We start from the raw sequence: 22,688 nt of genomic DNA on the forward strand, positions 1-22,688 counted from the left end.
TCTTCTTTTTCCCGCCCGGCCGCCCAATCTTCCCCGCGCACGCACACGCACACGCACACGCACAGCTGAAGCTACACTCATAATTGACCCTTTTCCCTTCTCCTCCTCTCGTCTTTCGTCCCTTCTACTGTTATTATCTGCCAAGTCGTTTTTTCTTGTTCCTCCTTTTTCAGCAACGCCTTTTTCTCTCCTCGTTCAATCTCTTCCTTTGTCTTGCCTCTGGGTTGGCGCCAGCTGCTCGCAAGCTCCGTGGTCGGCTCTCCCTCCTCGAAATTGCAACGCGTCCTTTATGGTCACTGCCTACGCCTAACAATCATAAAAGCTCCCTTGGCCACCAAGCCTCTGCTCGTGTGCGGCAATCACAACTTGCGACCTTTGCAGAGCTCGTCGATTGACGCACGTTGCATCACCCCACCAAATCGAACTACTCAATAACCCTCGTCGACGCTTAGGCTCTAATCTCTTTCCCCCCTTCCGGCTCTCGGCCGACTAGCTAAAGGGTTCAACCACTTTGTCCGGTGATTTTGTCGAGACATTCGCCGGATGAGCGTCGCGCACTCGCCGCCTTGCTATGGCCATTCGATACACCGCAGAGCATCTGCTCTTCTTGAGGGATTCGCCGCTATGTGTCAAACCTGAGAAACTTCCTCCGGCGGAGGAATGGATGGGGTGAGCACAACTCGACGCCAGCTGGAAGCTTCAGTGTGATTGCTTTGTACTAATGTTGATGCAATACAGGGCTCCCCCAGACCAGACTCGAGCGCAGAACAAACCGGTCAACGATCGACCTCGGTCCCTGGACAATCCCCTTCTTGAGCAGACCAATCGCCGCACTGGCATCAATCACCATACCTCGCGGACCAGTACAAGTTGGTTCCATCCCAAAACACTCGTGGCATGGATAGATCCCTGGTGCTAACAAATGTGACCATTCAAGACCCTGATGACATTGTCTTTGCCCCTCCTCGAATGGCATTTGCTTCTTCTGGCCGAGGTAGCAAGACGCTTGATGGTGAAAAACCGACCAAAGACGCTGACCCCGCGGGTCGTTTCGCCTTGCGCAATCGAAACAGCGAAGCCGACGGTGACCGCCTGCGCGCACCCAACGCTGTTCGTCGCCGCGGAGAAAACGATTTGGATAGCGATGGCTGGAGCACGGTCAAACCCCGCAAGAGCTTTGGTGCTGAAGGCGCCGAGCGTTTCCACGGCCGCATGGGTGGCAACTTTCGAGATGAGAAGAAGCCCCTGCGAGAAAACGATCGCGATGCCACTCGTGACCGCCCAACAAGAGCCTTTGATGCCTTCGCTCGAGACAACAAGGAAACCGAAAATGACACTCGAGCACGCAACGGTGCCGGCAGGAGCAAAGTGGACTCTTGGCACAAGGCAGAGTCAATGCCGACAGAGTCCCCTGCAGCCGAGCGAAAAGAACGAGACCGAACCAAGAGCTGGAGAGACCGAGACACTACTGAAACTGCGGATGATCGTGCCAATGGCAGGGCACCTGACAGGCGTTGGGCCCGCGACCGCGAACAGCGCGTTGAGCGTGAGCCCGAATGGTTTGATGAGCCTGCTGATGCACTCCGCGAAGCACACACCCAGCAAGACTTCCAGAAATGGATGGAGCAGATGAAGAAAGGCAAAGGAGGTGGTGATGCTCCGGAGCGGCCTGCGGCAACAGCTGCGGCTCCTGAACCTGCTGCCGAGGCTGAGAGGTTTCAACCTCCTCCTCAACCCTCTGCTGCTGAGGCTGCCCCTGACAAATTCTTCCTTGCCTTTGGTGGTATGCAGGCACAGGGACCTCTGGAGCCCAATTCCCCTCCTAGCGAAGTAAACGAAACTGCCGCCAGGCCCAAGACTGTGGGCAAGTCGTCAAGGTTCACGTCCTTCTTCCACCAACCCCAGGAGGAACCACGAGGCAGAGTAGAGCAGTCAACGAGCGTGCCACCCGTGACTTCTCATTTCCCCCCGGGGCTGGGACCGCTCCCGACGATGGGCGCCCCTCCTCCCGAAGAAGAGAAACAGGCCTTCCAGCAGCTACTTCTGAAGCTCCAGAAGCAGAGCCTGAGTGCCACTCCTCCGGCACACTCCCCGTTTGCCCCGCCACCTCAGGCGAACCTTCCCGACATGGCGAAGAAGAGTAATCTGGCGTCCCCAGAGCCATTTCAACAATACGGTGGAGACAGAATTAACGGCGGCATTGGCCGTCCGCCCCCGCCCCAGCACGTTCAAGAGATTCTCGCACCTCGACCTCAGCAACAGTCTGCTCGGCCAGACCAACTTCTTCAAGATCTCGCGGGACACCACCAGCGTATTTCTAGCCAGAGCTCAGGGATCCCTGACCAGGCTCGCAACAACAACAACACCGAGTTTTTGATGAATCTCATGAGAATGGGGCCCAATGCTCCGCTAAGCATGCCTCAGTCCCAACCTCAGCCGCAGAAGCAAATGCCGATGCAAGAGTCGGACTTTTCGCCAAGAGAGAATCGAGGAGTCCAGCAACGCCAGATGCGCCCGCAGCCACCTCCTGGCTTCCCAATGGAAGAATCTTTCCACAATGCCGAACGCGATGCGCGTCTCGGACAACCCACTCAGATTTTGCAGCGACCTCCGCCTCCTCCTGGGTTGGACCAGATGCCACCTAGCTGGATGACGAGCGGAGGCCAGATACCGCCACCTCAGCAGCGAGGCCCCATGATGCCTCCTCCTGGATTGCCTGGTGGCCTGAACCGCAACGTTCCCATGCCTCACATGTTTCCTCCCAATTTCCCTCCTGGTGGCATGCCGCCTCCAGATGCCATGGCTGGCATGCCTCCACGCAACATGCCTCCTCCGCCTCCTGGCTTCTTCAGCGCACCGCCCCATGGGTTCATGCCTCCTGGACTCGGTGGATTCAATGGACCCCCGGGACCACCAGAGGCTTTTGGTGGATCTCCCTTTGAGGCCCGTGGCATGCCTCCGGGCGCCGCTGGTCGGGGTGCCGCCTTTGGCCGGCCATAGGCGGACATAATCTTGAAATCTGCTTCTAACGGGAAATCTCAACTATCAGAAAGCAGAGCGGCATTCCGTGTTGTAACTTGTGCAGTCGAATTAAATCACATTTTTATTATTATCACTAGTATGACTTTTTTTTGGAGCTATGAAGGCCGAGTTTATAGGACCCAAGGGGTTATGGGTTCCAACGACCGCTCTTTGCTTGCAATGTCATATGATTTTGTCCTGGGAAATGCTCACGGGGGAAGTAGTCTCGGTGACGAGGCGAGGCTCACAAGTGCACGGACTGCCAGATATAGGGAGAACAGATGTAATGCGGGCGATGAGAATGAAAATATGTTGCAAATGGAGCCTTGTTGATACACAGACGATGTGGTGATGCTCTTGATTGATACTGACCAAAGGATGCCTCCTCGTAAAGTATCATGAAGGAAAGTAGTAATGTTGTAGTTACAGCTGATATGATCAGTTCTATTGCTGAGGACTCGAGATGGTGCTTTTCGCTGTTGAATCTCCTCCGATGGTATCTTGTTGTAGCCATTTCTGTCTCCATGCATCGAAACTGCCCGACTTGTCCGAAATCTGTCACTGTAGAAGCCCATTAATATTCGTTTGCCAACAAATACATAATTGTACAAAATCCGTACCTCAAGTAAATGTTAATCAAGCAACCGAGGCTATCGTAGTTCACACCACGCGCAATTGCAAAGTGTCTGGTTGCATGCAGCTAGAGTGCTCGTATTGACGAATCACCAGCCACGGACGATGGAAACCTTATTCAATCGTATGAGTGCCTAAACCTCCTCACTACTGCCAAGCCATTTAGGTAGTACCGGGAAGTACGCCCGCAGTCACTCCTCTTTACTTCTCTTCTCTTTCTCATCCCGGAAATCACCGATTTCATCACAATTCACAAAATGAAGCTCGCCGTGTTTAGCTCCAAGCCTTACGACAAACGCTACATTGAGGCGGCTCGTAGCGCTGCGGCTGCCAGAGGTGCTGCGTCTCCTGCGGCTCGCCCTGCGTCTGCGGATATCGACATTGTTTTTCATGAGTTTGCGTTGGAGGAAGACACGGTGATTCTTGCAAAGGGCGCTGATGCCATTTGTGCCTTTGTCAATGACTCTCTTTCGGCGCCTGTGATTGAGGCGCTGGCGCGGGAGGGCATCAAGGCGATTCTGTTGCGCTGCGCCGGCTTCAACCACGTCGATCTTGTGGCGGCTGAGAAGGCTGGAATCATGGTTGCCAATGTGCCGTCGTATTCGCCAGAGGCGGTGGCAGAGTTTGCGGTTGCATTGATTCAGACGCTGAATCGAAAGACTCATCGTGCGTATAATCGGGCGCGAGAGGGGAATTTCGCTTTGGATGGGCTGATGGGACAGACACTGTTTGGGAAGACGGTCGGGTTTATTGGGACAGGCAAGATTGGGGTGGCGACGGCGAAGATTATGAAGGGGTTTGGGTGTCGGATTTTGGCGTATGATCCGTTTCCCACGCCGGCGTTTGAGGGCATTGGGGAGTATAAAGGTCTTGATGAGGTTCTTGCCGAGTCGAATATTATAAGCTTGCACTGTCCTCTGATGGATAGCACGAGGAGGATTATCAACGAAGAGGCAATCGCCAAGATGAAGCCCGGCGCGTTGCTGATCAACACTTCTCGAGGCGGCCTTGTCGATACAAAGGCTGTGATTCGGGCTCTCAAGGCACAGCATCTAGGCGGCGTGGCGCTGGACGTGTACGAAGGCGAAGGCTCGCTGTTTTACGACGACCACTCGGGGGAGATTATCCACGACGATGTGTTGATGCGGCTGATGACGTTCCACAATGTGATTGTGACGGGGCACCAGGCGTTTTTCACGGAGGAGGCATTGATGGAGATTGCGGATTGCACGTTGAGGAATATCGATGAGTTTGTGGTGACGGGGACGTGTAAGAATTCGTTGACGAAGGATTTGAAGTTGGTGAAGCGGGATTCGTTGCCAGTTCGGGGTGTATGATTGGTTTCTTCTATTATACTGGAGACGTATTTGTTAGCAGATGCCAGTGTTGAGTATTGATAGCTTTTGCGTACTTTTGGTGGTGATGTTGAGGCTTGTGGGATGAATCATAGTAAAAGGGGTGGGGATAACCTTGGCCATTTTGTTTCTATTGGAACAGGTCAAGTTTTATCAGCTTGGTAATTCGAATATTTGAGCTTAATCAACAATATTAATACTGCTTTTCAAGTATCTGGAAATATAATTGATAGTTCATCAATACTACCTATGGTGCACCCGAAAGCTGTTGGGTTGATCCTCAAGAAAGATGCTGCAGCTGTCAATAATCAATTGTCTCTGTTAATCATTTGAATAGCTGGTATACAATTTGAAAAATTCTCGGAGACTTTCCGAAAATGCTGGGCTTTTTTTCCTCCAGACTGACAACTGATGGGCGTTTGCATGATTTCGCCCACCTCCTTTTTCAAATCTCCACCACCCTCAGAATTCCTTCACTTCCAACTCACTTTTCCATTTTTCAAATTGGGCTGCTTTACTCCCCCAATTTGATCCTCGATTTTCTCTGAGTTTCGTATTCTTCTTTTCTAAATCATATTCCTTCATTCAACGACTTGAAGCCGTTGCCTTCTTCCTTTCGATCTCGCCACTCTGTTATCCTACTTGTTCTGTTTCTTGGATCGACTGATCCTGCTGTGAAGATGGATTCCTCTTCACCTATTGACGATGAAAGCATGGGAAACGACGTCGAAGTGAGCATGGTGACCGCCTTGTGGGAATTCCTCAATCGCCGTAGCACCAGCCATGATGCAGTTAATCAGTTGATGCGATTCCTCCAAGCTGATCCAGCCTTCGCAACCCCTGATACAATCATCCCCTTGGATGAGATGCAGACTAGGCTCGAACTCATCGAAACTACTCGACAAATTGCCTCGATTCCTGGACAGCGATACCAACTCAACTTCCTGCAATTGGCGTATCTTTCCTTGATACCCGCATCGGATCTTCCTGAGTTCGAATTCGAAGACCGTTATTGGTGTCTACGCATCAAGCACAAGGAGCACAAAATCTCTTTCAGTAAGTACTGCTATATGCTCTTTGACTGGTAAACTTGCGCTAACCTTTGTCTTTGAAGTGGTGAGAGGTTGGATGCCTCGAGGCCACATACTAAACCCCGAGAGCCCATATTGTATTCCAGAGAACCTTATGGAGAAGGACGAGGTATGACGATGTCTTCACATAAGCTTAAACATTACAAAGAAAATACGTGCTGACTCTTGCATATAGTGTCTTGTCAGAGATAGATACACCTGCGTTCTCACGGGAGCTGCATATCCAGAGGTGTGCCACATCATACCATTCGCCGTCAATTCCAGCCGAGCAAATGCTGCATATTCCATGTCCTGCTTGGATATCCCAGGCCTCATGTCAGATTCTTTCACCAGAGAACGATTGTACCGGCTCTTGACTCCTGAAGCAGGCTGTTCCGACAAGAGCTGGAACATGATCTGCCTCACCCCGACTCTGTATTCTTGGTGGAGGCAGTGCCTTTTCGCACTCAAGTGCATTGCCGTCACGACAATCGACGAGTACAATGCCAAGATTCGGCTCCAGTTCCACTGGATGCCTAGAAACAAAGTCAACCCCCATGCACCAGCCGAGCCACTTCGGCGCGATATTGAGGCGATGATGTTTACGATGCCCGAGCCACACGGTGCCATCATTGGAGACACTCGACGGGGTTCCAGCCGTCCATTGGAGACCGGGCAGACGTTTGAAATTTCCATGAGCCCGGAACAAGCATTTAACATGAAAGTCATGATTGACGTTCAGTGGGTCATGGTTCGACTTGCGGCCATCTCTGGCCTTGCGCGGAGCTGGGAGACTCGGGACGATTATGTCGATCATACGTCCTGGTTTTAGGTCTAGAGACTTTTTTTTCTTTCTTTTTTCAGAGTCTAAATAGTCAATTGCTCATGATGATTGTTACGTTGATAGCTACCTCTTAAGAGGTCAATAAAATGCCTGTTTGTCAATGAATGCGTAGCAATACTACTATGCGAAACGAAACTCCAAAAAATCCTCACAAGTCATTCTTCATAAAAAGTCATAAATCAATCAATCTGACGACCTCCCTCAAACAAAGTCCTCTCCACCATTCAACATATCCATAGCCATGATCCTCTTCTCCGCTAACTGGGCAAGTCTCGCAGTCGTCACGGGTTGTCCGCTCTTCATGTTCAGCAGTCGAGCGCTCTTGATCAAGTTTTTGATTTCGCGACCATTCAGCTTCAACTCCGCAAGCCGGTCGTAGTCTTGTTCGGCGACCTTGAATCGCAAATCGCCACCGGCGCGCTTGATGAAGTTCTGCCAGACTTGGCGACGGGCGGCCGTGGTGAGGTCGCTGTATGGGAGGAAGAGATCGACGCGGGACTGGAACGCATGGTCGAGACTGGCGGCGCGGTTCGTGGTCAGGAAGAGAATGCCCTGGTAGTACTCGAGTTTGGTAAGGAAAATGGAGACAAGCTCGTTGCGTGCGAGAGTATCTTCCTTTCGGGCGCTTAGAAACACGTCGGCTTCGTCGAGGAGAAGCATGGCGTTCCAGAGACGGCAGAGTTCGAGAGCGCGATCGAGCGCTGCTTCGACTTCGTTTGGCTTGGTTCCCAAAGCACCGGCACTCATGGCATAGAGGGGGACTCGGCCCTTCTCTGCCACTGCTTCAGCGGTATACGTCTTTCCCACACCTGGAGGACCGAACATGAGAATGATGATGCCACGACCCTTGTCAGTGACAAAGTCATCGAAGTCCGAGTTTGCAAAGTTCTTGTTGTCGATAAACGACCAGGCAAGCTCCTTCTCATCTCCAGGAAGAACCAAGTTCGAAAAAGTATCGTCATTCCAGACGATCTCCTTCATCTCCTCGACGAGGAACAATCCCCACTCCTTGGCCTTGAGATCGAAACCGTTAACCCACGGCGTGCAGAGGAGGCACTGATCGTCGGTGAGAGGAGTGAGATCTTCCTTGCGTTCGAACTTTGTCTCAGAACTCTTGACGGTGAGTTTGAGCTCTTCAATAGCGATGGACTCTTCGGAGGACAAGCTGCTGTTGCTCGCGTCGGAGCGGCGGCGGCGTTGGACTTTATAACCATCGTCATCTTCGCTGGAATCGTCGGACTTGAGCTTTTCTTCGGATTCAAGTGGGCGAAGGTTTGGCTTGACGACCTTGCAGCTGGCGTAGTAGGCAAAAGCATCGACGACGACTCGGCCGGAAGCCTATGGTTATGAAATGTTAGGTGTGGGCATTATTGTGAGGCATGGATTCAAAGGACTTACCGGCTCTTCCTCCTTTGTATTGCCTTTTGTGACAATCTTCCGACCTTCGTACTGCATAAAGTGATAGGTCCTCAATTCCTCAAACTGACGACCGCGAGCAGTCATCTTGGCCTTGATCGCGTCTGGGTCGGCGTCAAACGATATTGGCCAAGTGGGCAGCAGACGAGCCCGGCGATAGCCATCGTAGCCAGCAATCTTGGTCTTCATGGTCGAGTAACCGCATCGGTCGCCATTCCAATCGACATACTCCATATCAATGACCCAATAGGCAGGGCAGGAGAAAGACTTTTCAACCAAGTGGTGCTTGAGAACGCGGCAGATGGCGTCCTGGCCGTACATCTTGGTCATGACAAGCTCACCAGGAGGAAAGATTTGCCAGAGGTGGTCGAATTCGACTTTGCCCGTGAGGCGAGTCTGCACAAGAGAATTGACCGAGGGACCAACGATGGGAAGCAAAAATTCGATCAGCTCCTGACCAGCTTTGCTCAACGCCGGGTCCAAAGTTCTCTGGCAAAAGTCCTGTAGTCGCTGCCACCGATGAACGAGGGGTATGTAAGGTGGACGAAAAGTCCAGTTTTCGCAATCCAAGTCGAGGTCTTGGTAGTTCTCAAGGACTTCCAGAAGGATCTTGCGCATAAAGGGACTGTTGATGGTGAAGGACTCGGTGTTCCAAGAAGTACCGCAGTGGATAAAGCGCTGGACGATGGGCATTTCGGCCATCTGCTTCTCCAGCGCAACTTCTTGCTTCTCCTCCGAGTCAAACTGCGACCAGTGGATGAAGCCTTGCTGGTAGAGCTTCGTGACCACGGAAGAGGGTTCGCTGTCTGGGACAACCAAGACCATTGCTGCGTCGGCGGATGACATTGTGAATATGGCGAATTATTTTTGGTCTCTCTGATTGACAAGTTTTTTTTTTTTAAAAAAAAAAATACAAGGGAATTTGGCAAATACTTTGCCAAAAATGGAAGAAGGAAGTGGAAAGATTTATGATTTGGAAAGGGTAGTGAGTTGAATCTGAGAAGGTTGGGCTCCCAGCTTCAAGTGAATTGGAGTTGTGGATGTTGATACCGAACAACTTTTAACCAGCGAATTCATCAAGTTTTTATATCCTTCAGTAACTTTAAGACATTTACTCTACTGTATTACACGGATATCCATCACGGATAATAGACAGGAATTAGTGGAGAGGATGGCAGTTCAGCCTGCCACAAGCCGAGTAGGGCCGTGGCATGCTAGGCAGCCATCGCGTTTCCGGCCAGTCAGATTGTCGTACAGCCATGAAACAAATCTCAGGCTCGAACTGTGCGTGTATTCCAGCTGTTTCTATTGCGATCTGATCTTATTGTCTCGAGTTTCAATTGATAGATCACTATCTTGGTGGCACTGAAGCCTAAACTCAGCTCTATTGACGGATAGTGCATCGCAAATGAGAGTTGAAGGCGCAGATTCCCTGCGTCGGCGTTGACTCACTCTGGAATTTACGGATAGTTACTGGCAAAGGTAACCCCATTTGCTGCCTTGGATGCATCGAGATACTATTTGACAGAATAGGCGATAGGGCGCAATGGGATGCCTTGCTGCATAACTTTTCACTTGAATTGCATTGATACTATGCTGGAACATGCAAATATACGTCAAATTAACGGCCACACGTGATTACTACGTGTCTTGATTTATCTGGTAAACCACGCGTATCTTGAACCAATTGAAAATGTATGCTGCAGTTCCTTGGATCCAGACGCGATGGCTCTCCAGGTGATTGGCTGCCCGACTCTGAGTAGCGTCACTCAACGAGAGGCCTCGTGTCGTGGTGAATTGCCCGGTAGGCAGGAAACCGGCATCGAATGAAGCTGAATCCATGTCTCGGTCTGAGTCTGAAAAGGAAAAGCATCCTCCGCGGAAAAGGGACTGCGTTGAACTTGCATGTGTGTAAGACGAGATTAGGCAGCTATTCAACCTTGAAGCCATGCATATTCACAACCACCACATATACAGATGTTCAACTGAGGGGCGTGTTTTCCGTCGGCACTTGTCTGTATTGTCATTCACGGCTCAGTACTTTATACTGCGTATCATAAGCAAGGAATCGGCTCTACTTGTCTTGGATTCCGATTCCATCTAAAGCGCCCAGTAGACGTCCATCTCGACAGTATCAACCACATTCACCCACCCGCGATGCATCGCTCTTCCCCACACCGTAATCACATCGCCCAGCTTGAGACTTCGCACAAAATGGCCGTCGCCATCCATTTTCCCCTTGCCCTCCTCCATCGCTTGTTGCGCTTCTTTCGAGTTTGGAGCGACGACATCCCAGCATGTCCAAGTCACCTCGTAGTCTGTCCATTCAGAAGAAGCCATTTTGTTACGCAGGATTTCCCGTGGACCTTTCCACGGCGAGTGCCCATAGCGATACTCGGTAACACCACTGCGGCTAACTGTGCTTTCCGGCCTTGGCTCGACCGCTGCCAGCTTGCAAAGGGGCAGCAGTCTTATGTCCTGGCATTGTTCACCTATTCCAAGAGGCATTAGTAAATCCAAAAAGCATCTTGTTTGTTCCTCATCGGAAGCTACACTCACACTCATGGCCGGCGTTGAATCTCTCGATGCCAGCCTCGAACCAAGTTTTGGCAGCGATGAACGGGCCCGGCCTCTCGTCTGTAGTCCATCCTTGGTCATGACTGCGGATGCGAAAGACAATCTTCCGTACAGGGTTGTTGTGTATAGAACTGTTTGTGATTAAATCTTGGAAAAATCCCCGCTCGTATTCTCTTTCGACAGGCAAAGCATCAATTTGTTTCGTCTCATATAAAACCTTACTACCAGTATCCTCATCCTCAACCGCGTTCTCTGTAAGCCCGACTGGATAAGATCGAAGCTACATGGACACAGCCTCATTAGTTCAACGGCTTTGACATCTCCAAAAAAGATACTCACCAAGAATCTCGACCCTTGGAAATCAAATTCACCATTACCGACTTGTTTTGCCCGGATGGCGAGATCCACGTGGGCTCTGGTAGATGATCGAGCCCAATATTCCGCATAGTCCAGGATTGTAGCCACAAGTTCGGGAAGAATCACCGATTGAGACAGCATAGCGCGCACGACCAAGACATCGCTGAGTGTTGGCTCAAAGGGCTTAATAGACGTCATTATATTGTTGTCACAGGGGTTTGTGATTTTTTTTCTTCAAGGAGGATGTTATTGTCTTCTTGGAATGTTGCGAGGAGATTGTTGAGGTTGAGGTTGGAGAGTCGGGCCAAAACCTGGGCTGATGTCATTTAATTTATTTATACGGTAGCCCTGGTTCGAGCCTCAATCACATGCAACAAATGAGAGTCAAGCACCTACACAAGTACGAGCAGCACAACGAGAGGGGCGTGAATTGTCATTATATATATGTATGTGATAAAATAGTCTAAATGAATGTGTATAATTGGTTTTGCACGCTATTCCGTCCTCAATATTCAGCGTCTATCACATGCACACCTTCCGCATTTACTACGGAGAAAGCGCACCGCCAGATGTAAGAGAAATATCGGCAAGGAACCACGTTATTGGCGACGGTGTAGCACTAGGGAGGAGAATCTGCAGCTGACACCTATTCAGCTGGCTGATAACGTTTGGATCGGATGAAATGGGAGTGTTGAACGCCGTCGTGCTAATCAAGTACGAGCCTGGACCTTGAGTTGCTCGGGACAAAGTCACCGATGCAACGGTAATCGAGCCGCAGTTGACCTGAGCTTGGGCACTGTTCACCACGGCCCTATTGGTCGAGGTAGTTGCGATGAAGAAGGACAATGAATATGAGGAGGTTACTTTTAGTCCAAAGATTGGGCTGGCAAGGAAAAACTGTCCATTTGCGATGACGTTGGTGACCTGGAAACTCTTTGATGTGCCGTCTGGACTATTGTTTGTCGTCACACCCGCGTTTATCCATGAAGCTGGCGAAGTGTTGATTACGGTCCATCCTGTCACACCAGAAGAGAAGTCGCCGTTAGGGATGAGGTTTTGTGCTGGAGGAGTGGCGGTGACGATCGTGGTGGTGGTAGCAGTCGCGGTGACAGTCGTAGTGGTAGTTGAGACACCGTTAGCGAGCTCCGTCACGACGGTTTGCCAAGCAGTTGCTGTGACTTGAGGAGTCGTCGTCGAAGTCGAAGTCTGCCCTAGTTAGTATCATCCCTTTTGGACAATATGCGATAATTATTGGAGACGTAGTCATACCACTGTTATAGTTGAGCAAGGCGCTGTCTGAGAGACTGTGACTGTCTTGGGCGGCACACCGATGCAGCTGCAGCCCGCAGTGATGCGCTCAGGAGAGTATACGAAGCACTTGGTGAGCATACACTTTGGTGGCTCTGGGTTTCCTCCTTGAACAACACGCTTTTCTGGTATCATTGTAGTCGTGATAGGCGGAGGTGGCGCCTGCGTTTGCGGCGGCGGCTGAGCGCCGGTTACAGTTGTTGTCGTCGTCACTGTTTCCGTGGCTGTTGATGTTGCTGTTTCTGTGGAAGAAGGGACCGTTGCGGTGTAAACAGTAGTAGTAGAGCTGATGAAGTCTGTTGAAGCCGGGGCGGTGCTGGTGACCCATACTGTCTTTGTTCTATATCCAGGCCGACGTTAAGGCCTTGCCTCCCAAACCAAGTACATCAAAAATTGACTCACACCGTAGGCTTCGTAACGGAGACCGTCTGCGTAACCGGAGTGAGAGCAGAGCAATACGCAGATGCCGAGTGAGAGTATTCTCTATCAGCGAAGCACTTGTAAAGACTGTCGTCCCTGCACGAGCTTCGCTCGGCAAGCTCCAATGGAGTTGCAGCAACGCTGGCGACGAGGCCAAGCGCGCCAACAATGATCTTGTTCATCATTTCTGCAGTTTGAAGTAGAAAGAAACTTAAAAGAATGTCGGGGGCTCGATGAATGAGAGATCACTCATGAACCTTGGGCAGAAGAGTTTGTATCGGCATACCACTGATAATTATCTTATAATAAGAGATACTAGCTCCCAACCCCTGCAGTCTAGCCCCGACCTTGGGCTCCATGGCTCTATTTGATCAGGCAAGAGTACGGAGTAGCTGGCCTAAAATTGCGACAAGAGCAACTGTTCGATCGAATATGTTAGGAGAGGACCCCTGCAAAACCCTGGATAAGATCCATTTTGTTGTCAATGCCCCTTAATAGCGCCACAAACTATTTGAACTAGCGGGCACTAGTTTTCTTCAGCTCGTCCCAATTCTTGGGCCTGTCGAGGCGTACGATGTAAGCATCATTGTCGGCCAATAGATCGAGATCTACTCGCGCGGAAGTGGAGATGCAATCTCGGAATTAGCCATGATGTTTGGGTGTTGAATAATTAGGCTGGCCGTTGGGATAATAAAGAATTCTAACTTCAAGCCGCTGCCGCATTCTTGTCCAGCATAGGAAAAGATTGTACACGTCAAGCCCATTACATGTATTTCCCTCACTGGAGACGATCTCGTATCATAACCTTAGCAATGCTTCCTTATTCTAATGAACCGTATACAGTATGAGTATATTTGGAGCTTCTTCATATGACCCTGCATTATTCAATTGTAAGAGTAATGGGGTCAGCAATATCCACATCACTTGTGAACCCACCCAAGGTCTGTCGCGGTCTGGAAATCGAGCCATTTTGCCTTTACTTAAGCCTGTCTGTCTTGATATCCACAAAGCCGAGGTTACGATGTCCTGAATCCAACAGTCTGAATGCCGAATTGTGGTTTGGGTACTGAGCTGTGATAAACTTCATGTCCATATGTGTGCAGCGGCCACTGGGCGTCCAAAATCTTGGACCGCTAATCTCTGCAGTTCAATTAGTCGCTCAAGATGCATTATGAAATTTTGCAATAGTGCTTGACTTGGGGTTTAAGATCTTAAGTCTGATCTTTCAGGATGCTTGTCTGCTGTCCAAATTTCACTTTGAGCATTTTCAAGCGAAGATGACTCATCTTTAGCAGACATTTACAGCGTTTCTTAACTCGGCCTTTCCAAAATGCAGATTTATATATGTGTTCATCGGATAAACCAATTCACGGGCCGATGATGACCGGCCCGTGTTGATTGTGGAGGGGTCATATGCATATGCATACTCCAGAGTCATTCACAGCATTCTTAAGCCCTCCCAGGGCTTTCGACAATACCACTCGTACCCCGCAGAAAGATCGAGACATGAAAGTCGAATAAAACGATTGGCTGCCAGACCCAGCTAGTTTTTCACAGCATTTTTAATCCTGCCCAAAACCTTGCCTCTTACTCTATATTCTGATGGGGGGATGTACTTCGAGCACGACAAAAATTGGGAACACGTTTACTTAGTGAAGTACAACTGATAACCCTTGCCTGCATCTGTCATTATAGTGCATGAAATACTCTGGAATCAAGTGACTGTGGCCGTGTTCAACTCAATACTACGGATCTTCTGATTACTACCTACACGCACTTCGTGTTAGATGCATCAATGACAAATGCCTGATGGAAGGCTCGCGGCATTGCTGCAGCTACATGTAGATTAGCAGCAGGTGAGAAGCAGGCTCTGTATTTGCATGCATGTACGCCTCTTCTATCAGTGTCTGTGGAGCATCCAATAAGACCAAAGCTGCTCCTGGATAGAAGAGCCGATAGTAATGAGATAAATGATGGTGGAAGAACTCCACTAATAATGGCTGCTGTATGAAGCGGTTATGATAAAGTTGGACAAAATTTCTCAATCGAAGAGTTTGAATTATCAAGGATATGTTTGATAAATCACCATTGATTAATGCTGCTATTCAGGGTCACCATCACCTCTTCACAAAAGCGCCGATAAGACGGCCATTGATTGGGGTGGAACAACCGCATTGATCGTACCGCGAAGGGAGGATACGTATCATGAAGGGGTCAGAATACTTGAGAACCATGAGAGAAATAATTATGAATTTAATAATGGGTTTGAATGGTCAGCCTACCTAGTGTATGGAACTCGGACACATCATACCAAGTCTTCAGTCGCTGAACAAACCGGATCATATGTCCATTACTGGAGAAATTTCTATTTATTGTAACCATTCTAAATGATGCCCAGATGCTGTTTGTTCCAGTATATCTAGCCCTTAAAGCTATTAACCGCTTCGGGTGACCACTTCTGTAGATTGTACAATTGTGAAATTGCCAGCCTCTCCCTTGCGTATATCTGCAATCATAACAACAACACCGTTTTGTTTTCCTCCAGTTTTTTTGTCGCTGTACATAAGTTCTCCTTTGTATACAATCGAGCGTCCCCCTCCAGGAGCTTCCCACACTTTGAGCTTCTCCTGGTTGAGGAGGGTCAAGTCATGGGCAGCACGAGTGCTTGTGATGTAACCAAAGTATACTTCGCGAGGGACATGATCATGATTGATTCTGATATACCGTATAAATTAGCCACTATTTAGGAATTACATGAATGTAGCACCAGAGAAGAGAATTAATACGACTTACTTGACAGTTACATCTTTTGCCATACAGCTCTCAAAAATATTGACTGCAAGCTCATCATCTGGTTGAAACAGGAATTGGTGCCAATATTCTGATAGCCACTTAAACAGTGCGCTATTTTCGCTTTCCTGGGAAGTTGGGGTTATATATATATATTGTAATAATTGTTGGCAAGAAATCATGATGATATAAAAGGGTGACAAGGTGTGGTATAAATGCCGAACAGCATAAACAGGCATTGGTACATGGCCGTTAGCTGCAGGAGTTAAATTACCAGAAAAGGCAATACATACAAGAGACATCTGATACCCCTTTGCCTGCCCAATCCACTTAAGCTGACAATATTCTCATGTCCCAATACACAAGCGAAGCTTATTTAATGCGCCTCCAAAGAGGGTTGGTTTGCTGGCCCGCAACTAGAAAAACTAAGTAGCACCAAATTTCTCAACAAAGATAAGCTAGAGAGCTACCACATTATTCTCTAATCGTGAGGGATTGCATGATGCGGAATAGACAGGCCAATAGTAAAACATAGTCTACATAGACAAGGAGCAGATTTAAAATAAGGGGTCGAATCACGATATAAAATGCCTTCATTAGTAACCATAATGGAAGCATGGTCATGTTTTTCTTCCAATCTCTATGTAATTGTTTTTTTTTTGTCTATCTTTGTTGTGGTTTTGTTGCGACTTGGTGGTATTTGTAATCTTAAGTTTAGCATGGCTTAGCGTGAGTCTGCCAGTAACTGAAACTATATTCTTTTTTTTAAAAAAAAAATATGCCAGAACCAGAAGATTTTTTGCTTTACTGTAAATCCACTCTTCCAACATGATGGACGTTTCTGATGAATATTTGAAGTAAAGATTATCGTCTATAGCGGGAATAGCAGGTACCTAGTCTCTCCTAAAAATGATAGTACAATATTGTGGTTTCAGCATTTGCAAAACGTCTAAGATCTTGCATAATGTGGAAGAGGCAGGCCTAGTGTATACTTGCCGTATATTGACTACGCACAGTCTGAAATGAGGAATATAAATATCTGTGGTGATTTAATTATCGCAGTTAGTAGAACACATCCTCACAAAGAAACACTCCACTGGGCTTTAAGAAGCTAAGTCATATAGAAGAACTCGGTTAGCTTTCCGAAATCTTATATAATAGCATCTCAGAGTCAGCGAGAAAACATGCCATTTCGGCTTTACCTATTTCGAGCTTAGAATGAGAACATGGGTTTTCAACACTCATCATCTCATCCAACTTTCGAATTTCGTGTGGAGCTAATACCGGACTAGGCTGCGGGGTTCTCTCAATCCTTCTACTGATAGCGAGTGTAACACGCGTCCAAGGATTGAGAACAGATTGCAATATCGCCATCCACATATAGGTGGCAACATCGTCGTCGAGTATATATACAGCAATATTTACAAACTTACTTTACAAGTAGGTTTTTTTTTTTTAGAAGCACTACATATTTCGTTGAAGATGGCTACCTATACTCTTGCCCCAGTTAGCATCACCGACAGCGAAGCGTTGAGTCGGAACAATATGTCGGCTTTTTGGGAAGATCCTAATTGGGTCCTAGCATGGCGCAACACTACTCTGGAAAAACATATTGAGACAACTGCCAGACGTTATCCACGCAGACTGATAAGTGACCGTGCAACTTCACGGCATCAGAAGGCGATTGATCCTCAAACTGGACGACTCTTGGGCTATGCTCGCTGGGTTCTACCCGATTCATATGCTACTACTTCAGAGGGTGAACCAACTTGGCCGGAGGCTCTGGGTCCATTGGTAGGACCGGAAGAAGAAGAAGAAATCAAGCGAATTGCTGAAGCGACCCCATGGAATCCGGACAACTCATCAGACCCGCTGGATAACAACATTTCCAAAATAAAAAAAGAACTTCTGGCAAAAAAGACGTACTTATGTGAGTAAATATGGAGAATTTAGTCAATACAGAGATACTAAACCGTTACGATTAACAGTGCTCGAATATTTGGCTGTTCATCCAGAGAATCAAGGCAAAGGAATTGGTACTTTGTTAATACAAAGTGGCATGAAGGAAGCAGAAAAGTTGGGTTTGGATATCTTTGTTCTCGCATTTAGGCGTGGATGGGGAGTATATAGTCGGGCTGGATTTCGTGTTGAGCAAGAACTTATCCAAGATGACTCTATGTACGGAGGTGACGGCAACTACGGTGTTCGTTTTATGATCTACGAGCAGCCGACGAAGTCAGAGGTGTAATCAAGCAAGCAGATGCTATTATAATTATGACTAGATATAAACTTTGAGCTTTAATTTATGTAGGTAATGGAGAGATGTTAACGCAAGTAAAAGCTGATATCATATGAACACTCACATTATCAATGTCTTTTCTCCAACACAATTGCATGTTTACGCTGGCGATATAGCAATACTCCCCTCATTAGACTTTAACCCTACCCTGATGATTGTGACATGAAGAAAAGGTAAATTGTGGTATTCTCAGGTTTTGTAGCCACTATGTCTCATTATAAGCAAGGAGTTCTGCTTCGTAATACATACTGACACGTTACTTGATTAACATCCAGTCTATTATACGCATTTTATGCTCGTTACTTTCATTCTTACTGATACAAATTATACTGTTCTTGTTAGCCCAGGGGAAATGTTAATCCCTGCCGAAAAAGGCTATGCCTGTTTGACAAATATGCCTGACGCCTCCTATTTACGAATATAAGCGCTAGAATATTCACGTCACCGCTAACTAAATGAACTTTGAGATGTGATTTATGAACTCTTTTGAGATACTGAGCAATCTGTCCTAACTTATCCCATTTAGAACTACTTTATACACATGCTAGATCATCTAGCCAACCTGTTCAATTCATATTGGCTGTTTTCTCTTGGCCATGGTTAACATTCCGGGCACTTCTAAACGTTGCAAGCAGTGCAGCGTGCGCCGAGTTAAGGTGCGTTAAACCACCAGAAATACACCAAAACAGTCACAGATGTACATTTCAATTGTACTGACGATTAATGTGCACAAGTGTGATCTCGGGCAACCGAGTTGCACAAGATGTCTTAGAAGTGGCATCAAGTGTAGCGGCCCAAGGGCAGGCTCAATATTTGTTCATCGGGATGGGAATAATATCCACCGGGTGTCAGATAGGAAAATGCTGAGTAACGCATTCCAAAACCAATACATGGACACCACAACACAAACCACAATAGCCGTCAAAGGAGTGCATGTGGATCCTGTATCTAAGAATTTGACAACCTCTCCCTCAATACCTTCCCCTTTGAACTGTTCTATGGATCTATATCGTTCTGCTGTGGCTGATCTCTGGATTGTGACGTGCCATCCGAATACCATTTCTACAGATCAAAATGTCGAATCACCAATGGCAAGCAGTGCTCGAGTGATACTCCCACTTGCATTCGGAAGCAAAACCCTGGATTCTGCGATTTTCGCAGTCGCAACGATGTTCATGGGAAAGCTAAGGAGGGATGCTAAATTGCAAGGCCTTGCCTTAGCAGCATATCCTCCAGCACTCAGTCGATTTCGATCCGAGCTCGCGCTGGGCTTTGGGCCCAAGACAGACCAAACAAATAGAAAGATCCGTGCAATTGCGATTGCACTAACTTTACTATTCTTTGAGGTATGCGTCATAATGCCCAAGACTCTCCATAGCCAAGATCTTACTTCTACCCATATACTGACAATGGCCCAGTGGCTAGCTAATGGCTCGAAAGGGGAGGGATATCGCTTTCATCTCAATGGAGCTCTTGACCTTATAAAAAATTCAGGGCCAGAAGCTTTGGAGTCCTCCATTACGAAGGCGGCATATACAGATCTTCGGTGCGGAGCCGTAAGTTAAAAACGCGAGACAGCTCAGCTATGCTCTGACAGATACTGATACTCTCAACGCGCAGTTAGGAGAAGCATTAAAAAATCGTAAAGCGACATTTCTTGCTTCAGATCAGTGGCTTGCAATCACCAACAGATTGCCAATTAAAAACCATCGGCAATTGTTAATGGACATCGTTGCGCATATACCTGGCCTCTTGGAACGAGGTGACCAGCTAAAGCTGGAGGATTCTACGAACCTCTGTCAAATGGGTAACGACTGCCACCAGAACGCTCGATGCCTTCAACTTATTGATTATTTCGGAGACTGCGATTCGGTAATTCGGAAACTTTATCGTTGGCTACAATCGCTAGAAAAATCCGAAGGAAGATGCGTTTGGTGGTATTCAGGCGAGACAAATCCGGATCAAAATTGCCAACGTCAGTCCAAAGGAACAAGCGAGGATATTTACTCTTCAAAAATACATTTCTCCAGCTCTTGGATCCCAGGGGTAATAATCTACTACTGGTCCGGCTTACTGGAGCTTTCAACAGTAATCCTCGAGCTGCGCCAATTGCTCAATCACAATTCGCCCTATCCATCCTGCCTCGGAGTGCTGAGTGCCGATTCACCATCCTTGTTTATGCGTCTTGAAACTTTGAATGAGTTCGCGGTACATATCTGCCAGACTGTGATTCACCTGAGCTCAACCCTGGAAGGATGCACAATGTCGCATGTTCCTGCAGAATTAGCGGAACAGTATTTCACACGTCTACTCTCCAGCGGTCATAAAAGTCTTTTACAGGATGATTCTGAGTATTTGACAAATAAAGAAAAAGCTTACAAAGGCTTACAGCTGTGCAAGAAGGGGCTGGATATTCTGCGAAGCACTGTTAGAGTATGATATGTACAACCGATAGATGGGAATTAAATTTTACCAAATACCTCGTTAACATCGAAGCCTAAATTGTCTATCTGCGTTCAATAATATATGATGAATATTAAACATGAGAAAGGGTAAATACTTGTAGAATATGTGAAGCACTCGTGGTTCCCTTGCCACGTTTTTGGATACAATATTTCCAACCATTAATACTTATTAATATCGTTAGCACGGATAGCATACAGCAATAGATATTTATCTTTTTAACATTACGACTATGCTTTATGTTTTGGCTGATACGATTGTAACGTAGAGACATCTTGACCATAGGCTGGGGTTATGTACAGGTATATAATTATCATTCTTAATCATGTACCTTGTCATACCAACTAACTTTACACCTAGTTCAAAGATAGAGGGAGCCAGTCAGCCAATTCACGGCCAATTGTATGTGGGTGGTCCTCTTGTACATAATGAATCGCCTCTCCTAGATACACGACCCTTGTGTTCTTCAACTTTTGCCGAAACTCCTCTGCTTTTGTTTCCCAGACAAGCCCTCCGGGCTTGGCCCAGAAGAATAGCTTCGGCTTCTCACTGGCGAATAACCACTCCATATATTTTTCTGCACATATCCATGTATTTCCGGGCTGATTCTCTATAGGAAGCTCGTTCGGGAACCGATAGATTGCCTCACGCCACTCAGGTTGTCGAAATGGCTTGCGATATGCATCCATTTCCTCGTTTGTCAATGATCGTGCCACCCCGCCGTCGAGAATATGTTCGACAAAGACGTTCTGATCAATCAATAAGCTTCTACCGACTTGGGTATCTGGATCTCGAAACTTTTTCCAGTTCTCCACCATAATAGGTGGTAAGTCGTTCCAGTTCGCTATGGGGTGAATAAATTCCATGAATGCGATACCAGCTACACGATGTTCATTTCGACGAGCCCAGTTAAATCCAAGGGCGGATCCCCAGTCGTGAATGACAAGATTTATTGCCTGAGTCGGTAAGACAGCATCTAGAAAGGCGTCTATGTACCTCTGATGGTCTTCGAAATAATACGCCCCTGGAACTTTGTCGGAATCTCCGAACCCAATAAGGTCTGGGGCAATGCAACGACTTTTTGCAGCTGCATATGGGATAATATTTCGCCACAGGTATGAGGACGTGGGGACTCCGTGTAGGAAAACGGTGACCGCTGACTTTGGATCGGAGGTTCCCACATCAACATATGCCATTTGAGAACCTAAGACCTCTGCTGTCTTCTTCTCAAAGGTAAACTCCCCTGAGATTGTATTTGTGATTCCGGTCATGATAAAAAAAGAGAGAAGTGCTTTCTTAATTGAGGTAGTACTTGGTTAGATGCCGAACTGCACAATGTATATTACACTGCGTTGGACCGTCTCAGGGTCGACTTATGTAGTATTTCGGATATTCTACAGACTATATACTGTACATTAGATCGCATTCTTACAAACCAACATGAATCCGTTACGTTTAGTAAACTAAATATTAATTCCCCAGCAAGCAACTTCACACAATCACTAATATATGGTTTCCAAAGTTGACAATCTCAAGGCATGCCATATAAAAGAAAGGCCCGCAATTTCGAAACCTCGTCGTTACTGCCATTTCAAGACTAGCCACTTTGTATGATGAGGTGGCTCTGATTTGAAAGCATGGCAAGATTAGGTTAAGACAACTTTAACTCTCCCAGGAAACGTGTCGTGTTGACTTCGCTGCTATTTCTAAATTAGTACTGGCGCTGGTAGTGTCCCACAACTCCGGCGAGAAACATGCCGAACTATTCTTTCCAGTTCACCACATTGTGCTCGAATCAGTGGGGACATGCTGCTACGTTGGCTGAGTGTAGTAGATCCCCATGTCGCCGACTGTGCATTCAAGTGCCAGCAATCACGTACCGCTATAATTCTAATCAGCCCAAAAGTAGAAGTCGCGGCGAATGGAGAGCTCCTTGATGATATGAGTCAACTGTGATGATTCTTGAGAGCCCTCCATCAAGCCAAGCCGCGGTAGAGCAATGCTCTTGTCCAAAATGCCATGGCGCCTGAACAGCATTTACAAACTATGAGTCGAACGAGATATATAAATCGTTGGGTTCGCACTCTTCATCGGTTCAGATTTTATAAATGAGCATCATAAACACATAACCAGTT

General features: G+C 47.5%; 9 protein-coding genes across 9 annotated transcripts; 4 read left to right on the forward strand and 5 right to left on the reverse strand.

The window, feature by feature from the left end:
• Positions 1 to 571: 571 nt before the first annotated feature.
• TRIVIDRAFT_214004 (uncharacterized protein) lies at positions 572 to 3,476 on the forward strand (the record flags this gene model as incomplete). Its single annotated transcript, XM_014096778.1, has 3 exons — positions 572 to 669; positions 767 to 792; positions 938 to 3,476. 3 exons carry the CDS (start codon positions 572 to 574, stop codon positions 2,998 to 3,000), a joined length of 2,187 nt encoding a protein of 728 aa, XP_013952253.1.
• Positions 3,477 to 3,911: 435 nt separating this feature from the next.
• On the forward strand, positions 3,912 to 5,211 carry TRIVIDRAFT_172947 (uncharacterized protein; the record flags this gene model as incomplete). Its single annotated transcript, XM_014096779.1, has 1 exon — positions 3,912 to 5,211. One exon carries the CDS (start codon positions 3,912 to 3,914, stop codon positions 4,989 to 4,991), a length of 1,080 nt encoding a protein of 359 aa, XP_013952254.1.
• A 535-nt stretch (positions 5,212 to 5,746) lies between these two features.
• TRIVIDRAFT_44692 (uncharacterized protein) lies at positions 5,747 to 6,911 on the forward strand (the record flags this gene model as incomplete). Its single annotated transcript, XM_014096780.1, has 3 exons — positions 5,747 to 6,065; positions 6,187 to 6,209; positions 6,276 to 6,911. 3 exons carry the CDS (start codon positions 5,747 to 5,749, stop codon positions 6,909 to 6,911), a joined length of 978 nt encoding a protein of 325 aa, XP_013952255.1.
• Positions 6,912 to 7,124: 213 nt separating this feature from the next.
• Positions 7,125 to 9,032, reverse strand: TRIVIDRAFT_44412 (uncharacterized protein; the record flags this gene model as incomplete). Its single annotated transcript, XM_014096781.1, has 2 exons — positions 7,125 to 8,125; positions 8,318 to 9,032. The coding sequence occupies 2 exons, from the start codon at positions 9,030 to 9,032 to the stop codon at positions 7,125 to 7,127; spliced, it is 1,716 nt and encodes a 571-aa protein (XP_013952256.1).
• A 1,407-nt stretch (positions 9,033 to 10,439) lies between these two features.
• Positions 10,440 to 11,471, reverse strand: TRIVIDRAFT_16209 (uncharacterized protein; the record flags this gene model as incomplete). The annotated part of the gene is made up of 3 exons (XM_014096541.2): positions 10,440 to 10,831; positions 10,893 to 11,196; positions 11,256 to 11,471. 3 exons carry the CDS (start codon positions 11,469 to 11,471, stop codon positions 10,440 to 10,442), a joined length of 912 nt encoding a protein of 303 aa, XP_013952016.1.
• A 348-nt stretch (positions 11,472 to 11,819) lies between these two features.
• TRIVIDRAFT_204989 (uncharacterized protein) lies at positions 11,820 to 13,186 on the reverse strand (the record flags this gene model as incomplete). Its single annotated transcript, XM_014096782.1, has 3 exons — positions 11,820 to 12,479; positions 12,543 to 12,921; positions 12,984 to 13,186. The coding sequence occupies 3 exons, from the start codon at positions 13,184 to 13,186 to the stop codon at positions 11,820 to 11,822; spliced, it is 1,242 nt and encodes a 413-aa protein (XP_013952257.1).
• Positions 13,187 to 15,436: 2,250 nt separating this feature from the next.
• On the reverse strand, positions 15,437 to 15,973 carry TRIVIDRAFT_44903 (uncharacterized protein; the record flags this gene model as incomplete). Its single annotated transcript, XM_014096783.1, has 2 exons — positions 15,437 to 15,716; positions 15,795 to 15,973. The coding sequence occupies 2 exons, from the start codon at positions 15,971 to 15,973 to the stop codon at positions 15,437 to 15,439; spliced, it is 459 nt and encodes a 152-aa protein (XP_013952258.1).
• Positions 15,974 to 17,336: 1,363 nt separating this feature from the next.
• On the forward strand, positions 17,337 to 18,039 carry TRIVIDRAFT_45222 (uncharacterized protein; the record flags this gene model as incomplete). The annotated part of the gene is made up of 2 exons (XM_014096784.1): positions 17,337 to 17,721; positions 17,780 to 18,039. The coding sequence occupies 2 exons, from the start codon at positions 17,337 to 17,339 to the stop codon at positions 18,037 to 18,039; spliced, it is 645 nt and encodes a 214-aa protein (XP_013952259.1).
• A 2,870-nt stretch (positions 18,040 to 20,909) lies between these two features.
• TRIVIDRAFT_67278 (uncharacterized protein) lies at positions 20,910 to 21,824 on the reverse strand (the record flags this gene model as incomplete). Its single annotated transcript, XM_014096785.1, has 1 exon — positions 20,910 to 21,824. The coding sequence occupies one exon, from the start codon at positions 21,822 to 21,824 to the stop codon at positions 20,910 to 20,912; it is 915 nt and encodes a 304-aa protein (XP_013952260.1).
• Positions 21,825 to 22,688: the final 864 nt, after the last annotated feature.

The sequence above is a fragment of the Trichoderma virens genome, assembly GCF_000170995.1.
Source record: "Trichoderma virens Gv29-8 chromosome Unknown TRIVIscaffold_87, whole genome shotgun sequence".
Taxonomy (NCBI): Eukaryota; Fungi; Ascomycota; class Sordariomycetes; order Hypocreales; family Hypocreaceae; genus Trichoderma; species Trichoderma virens.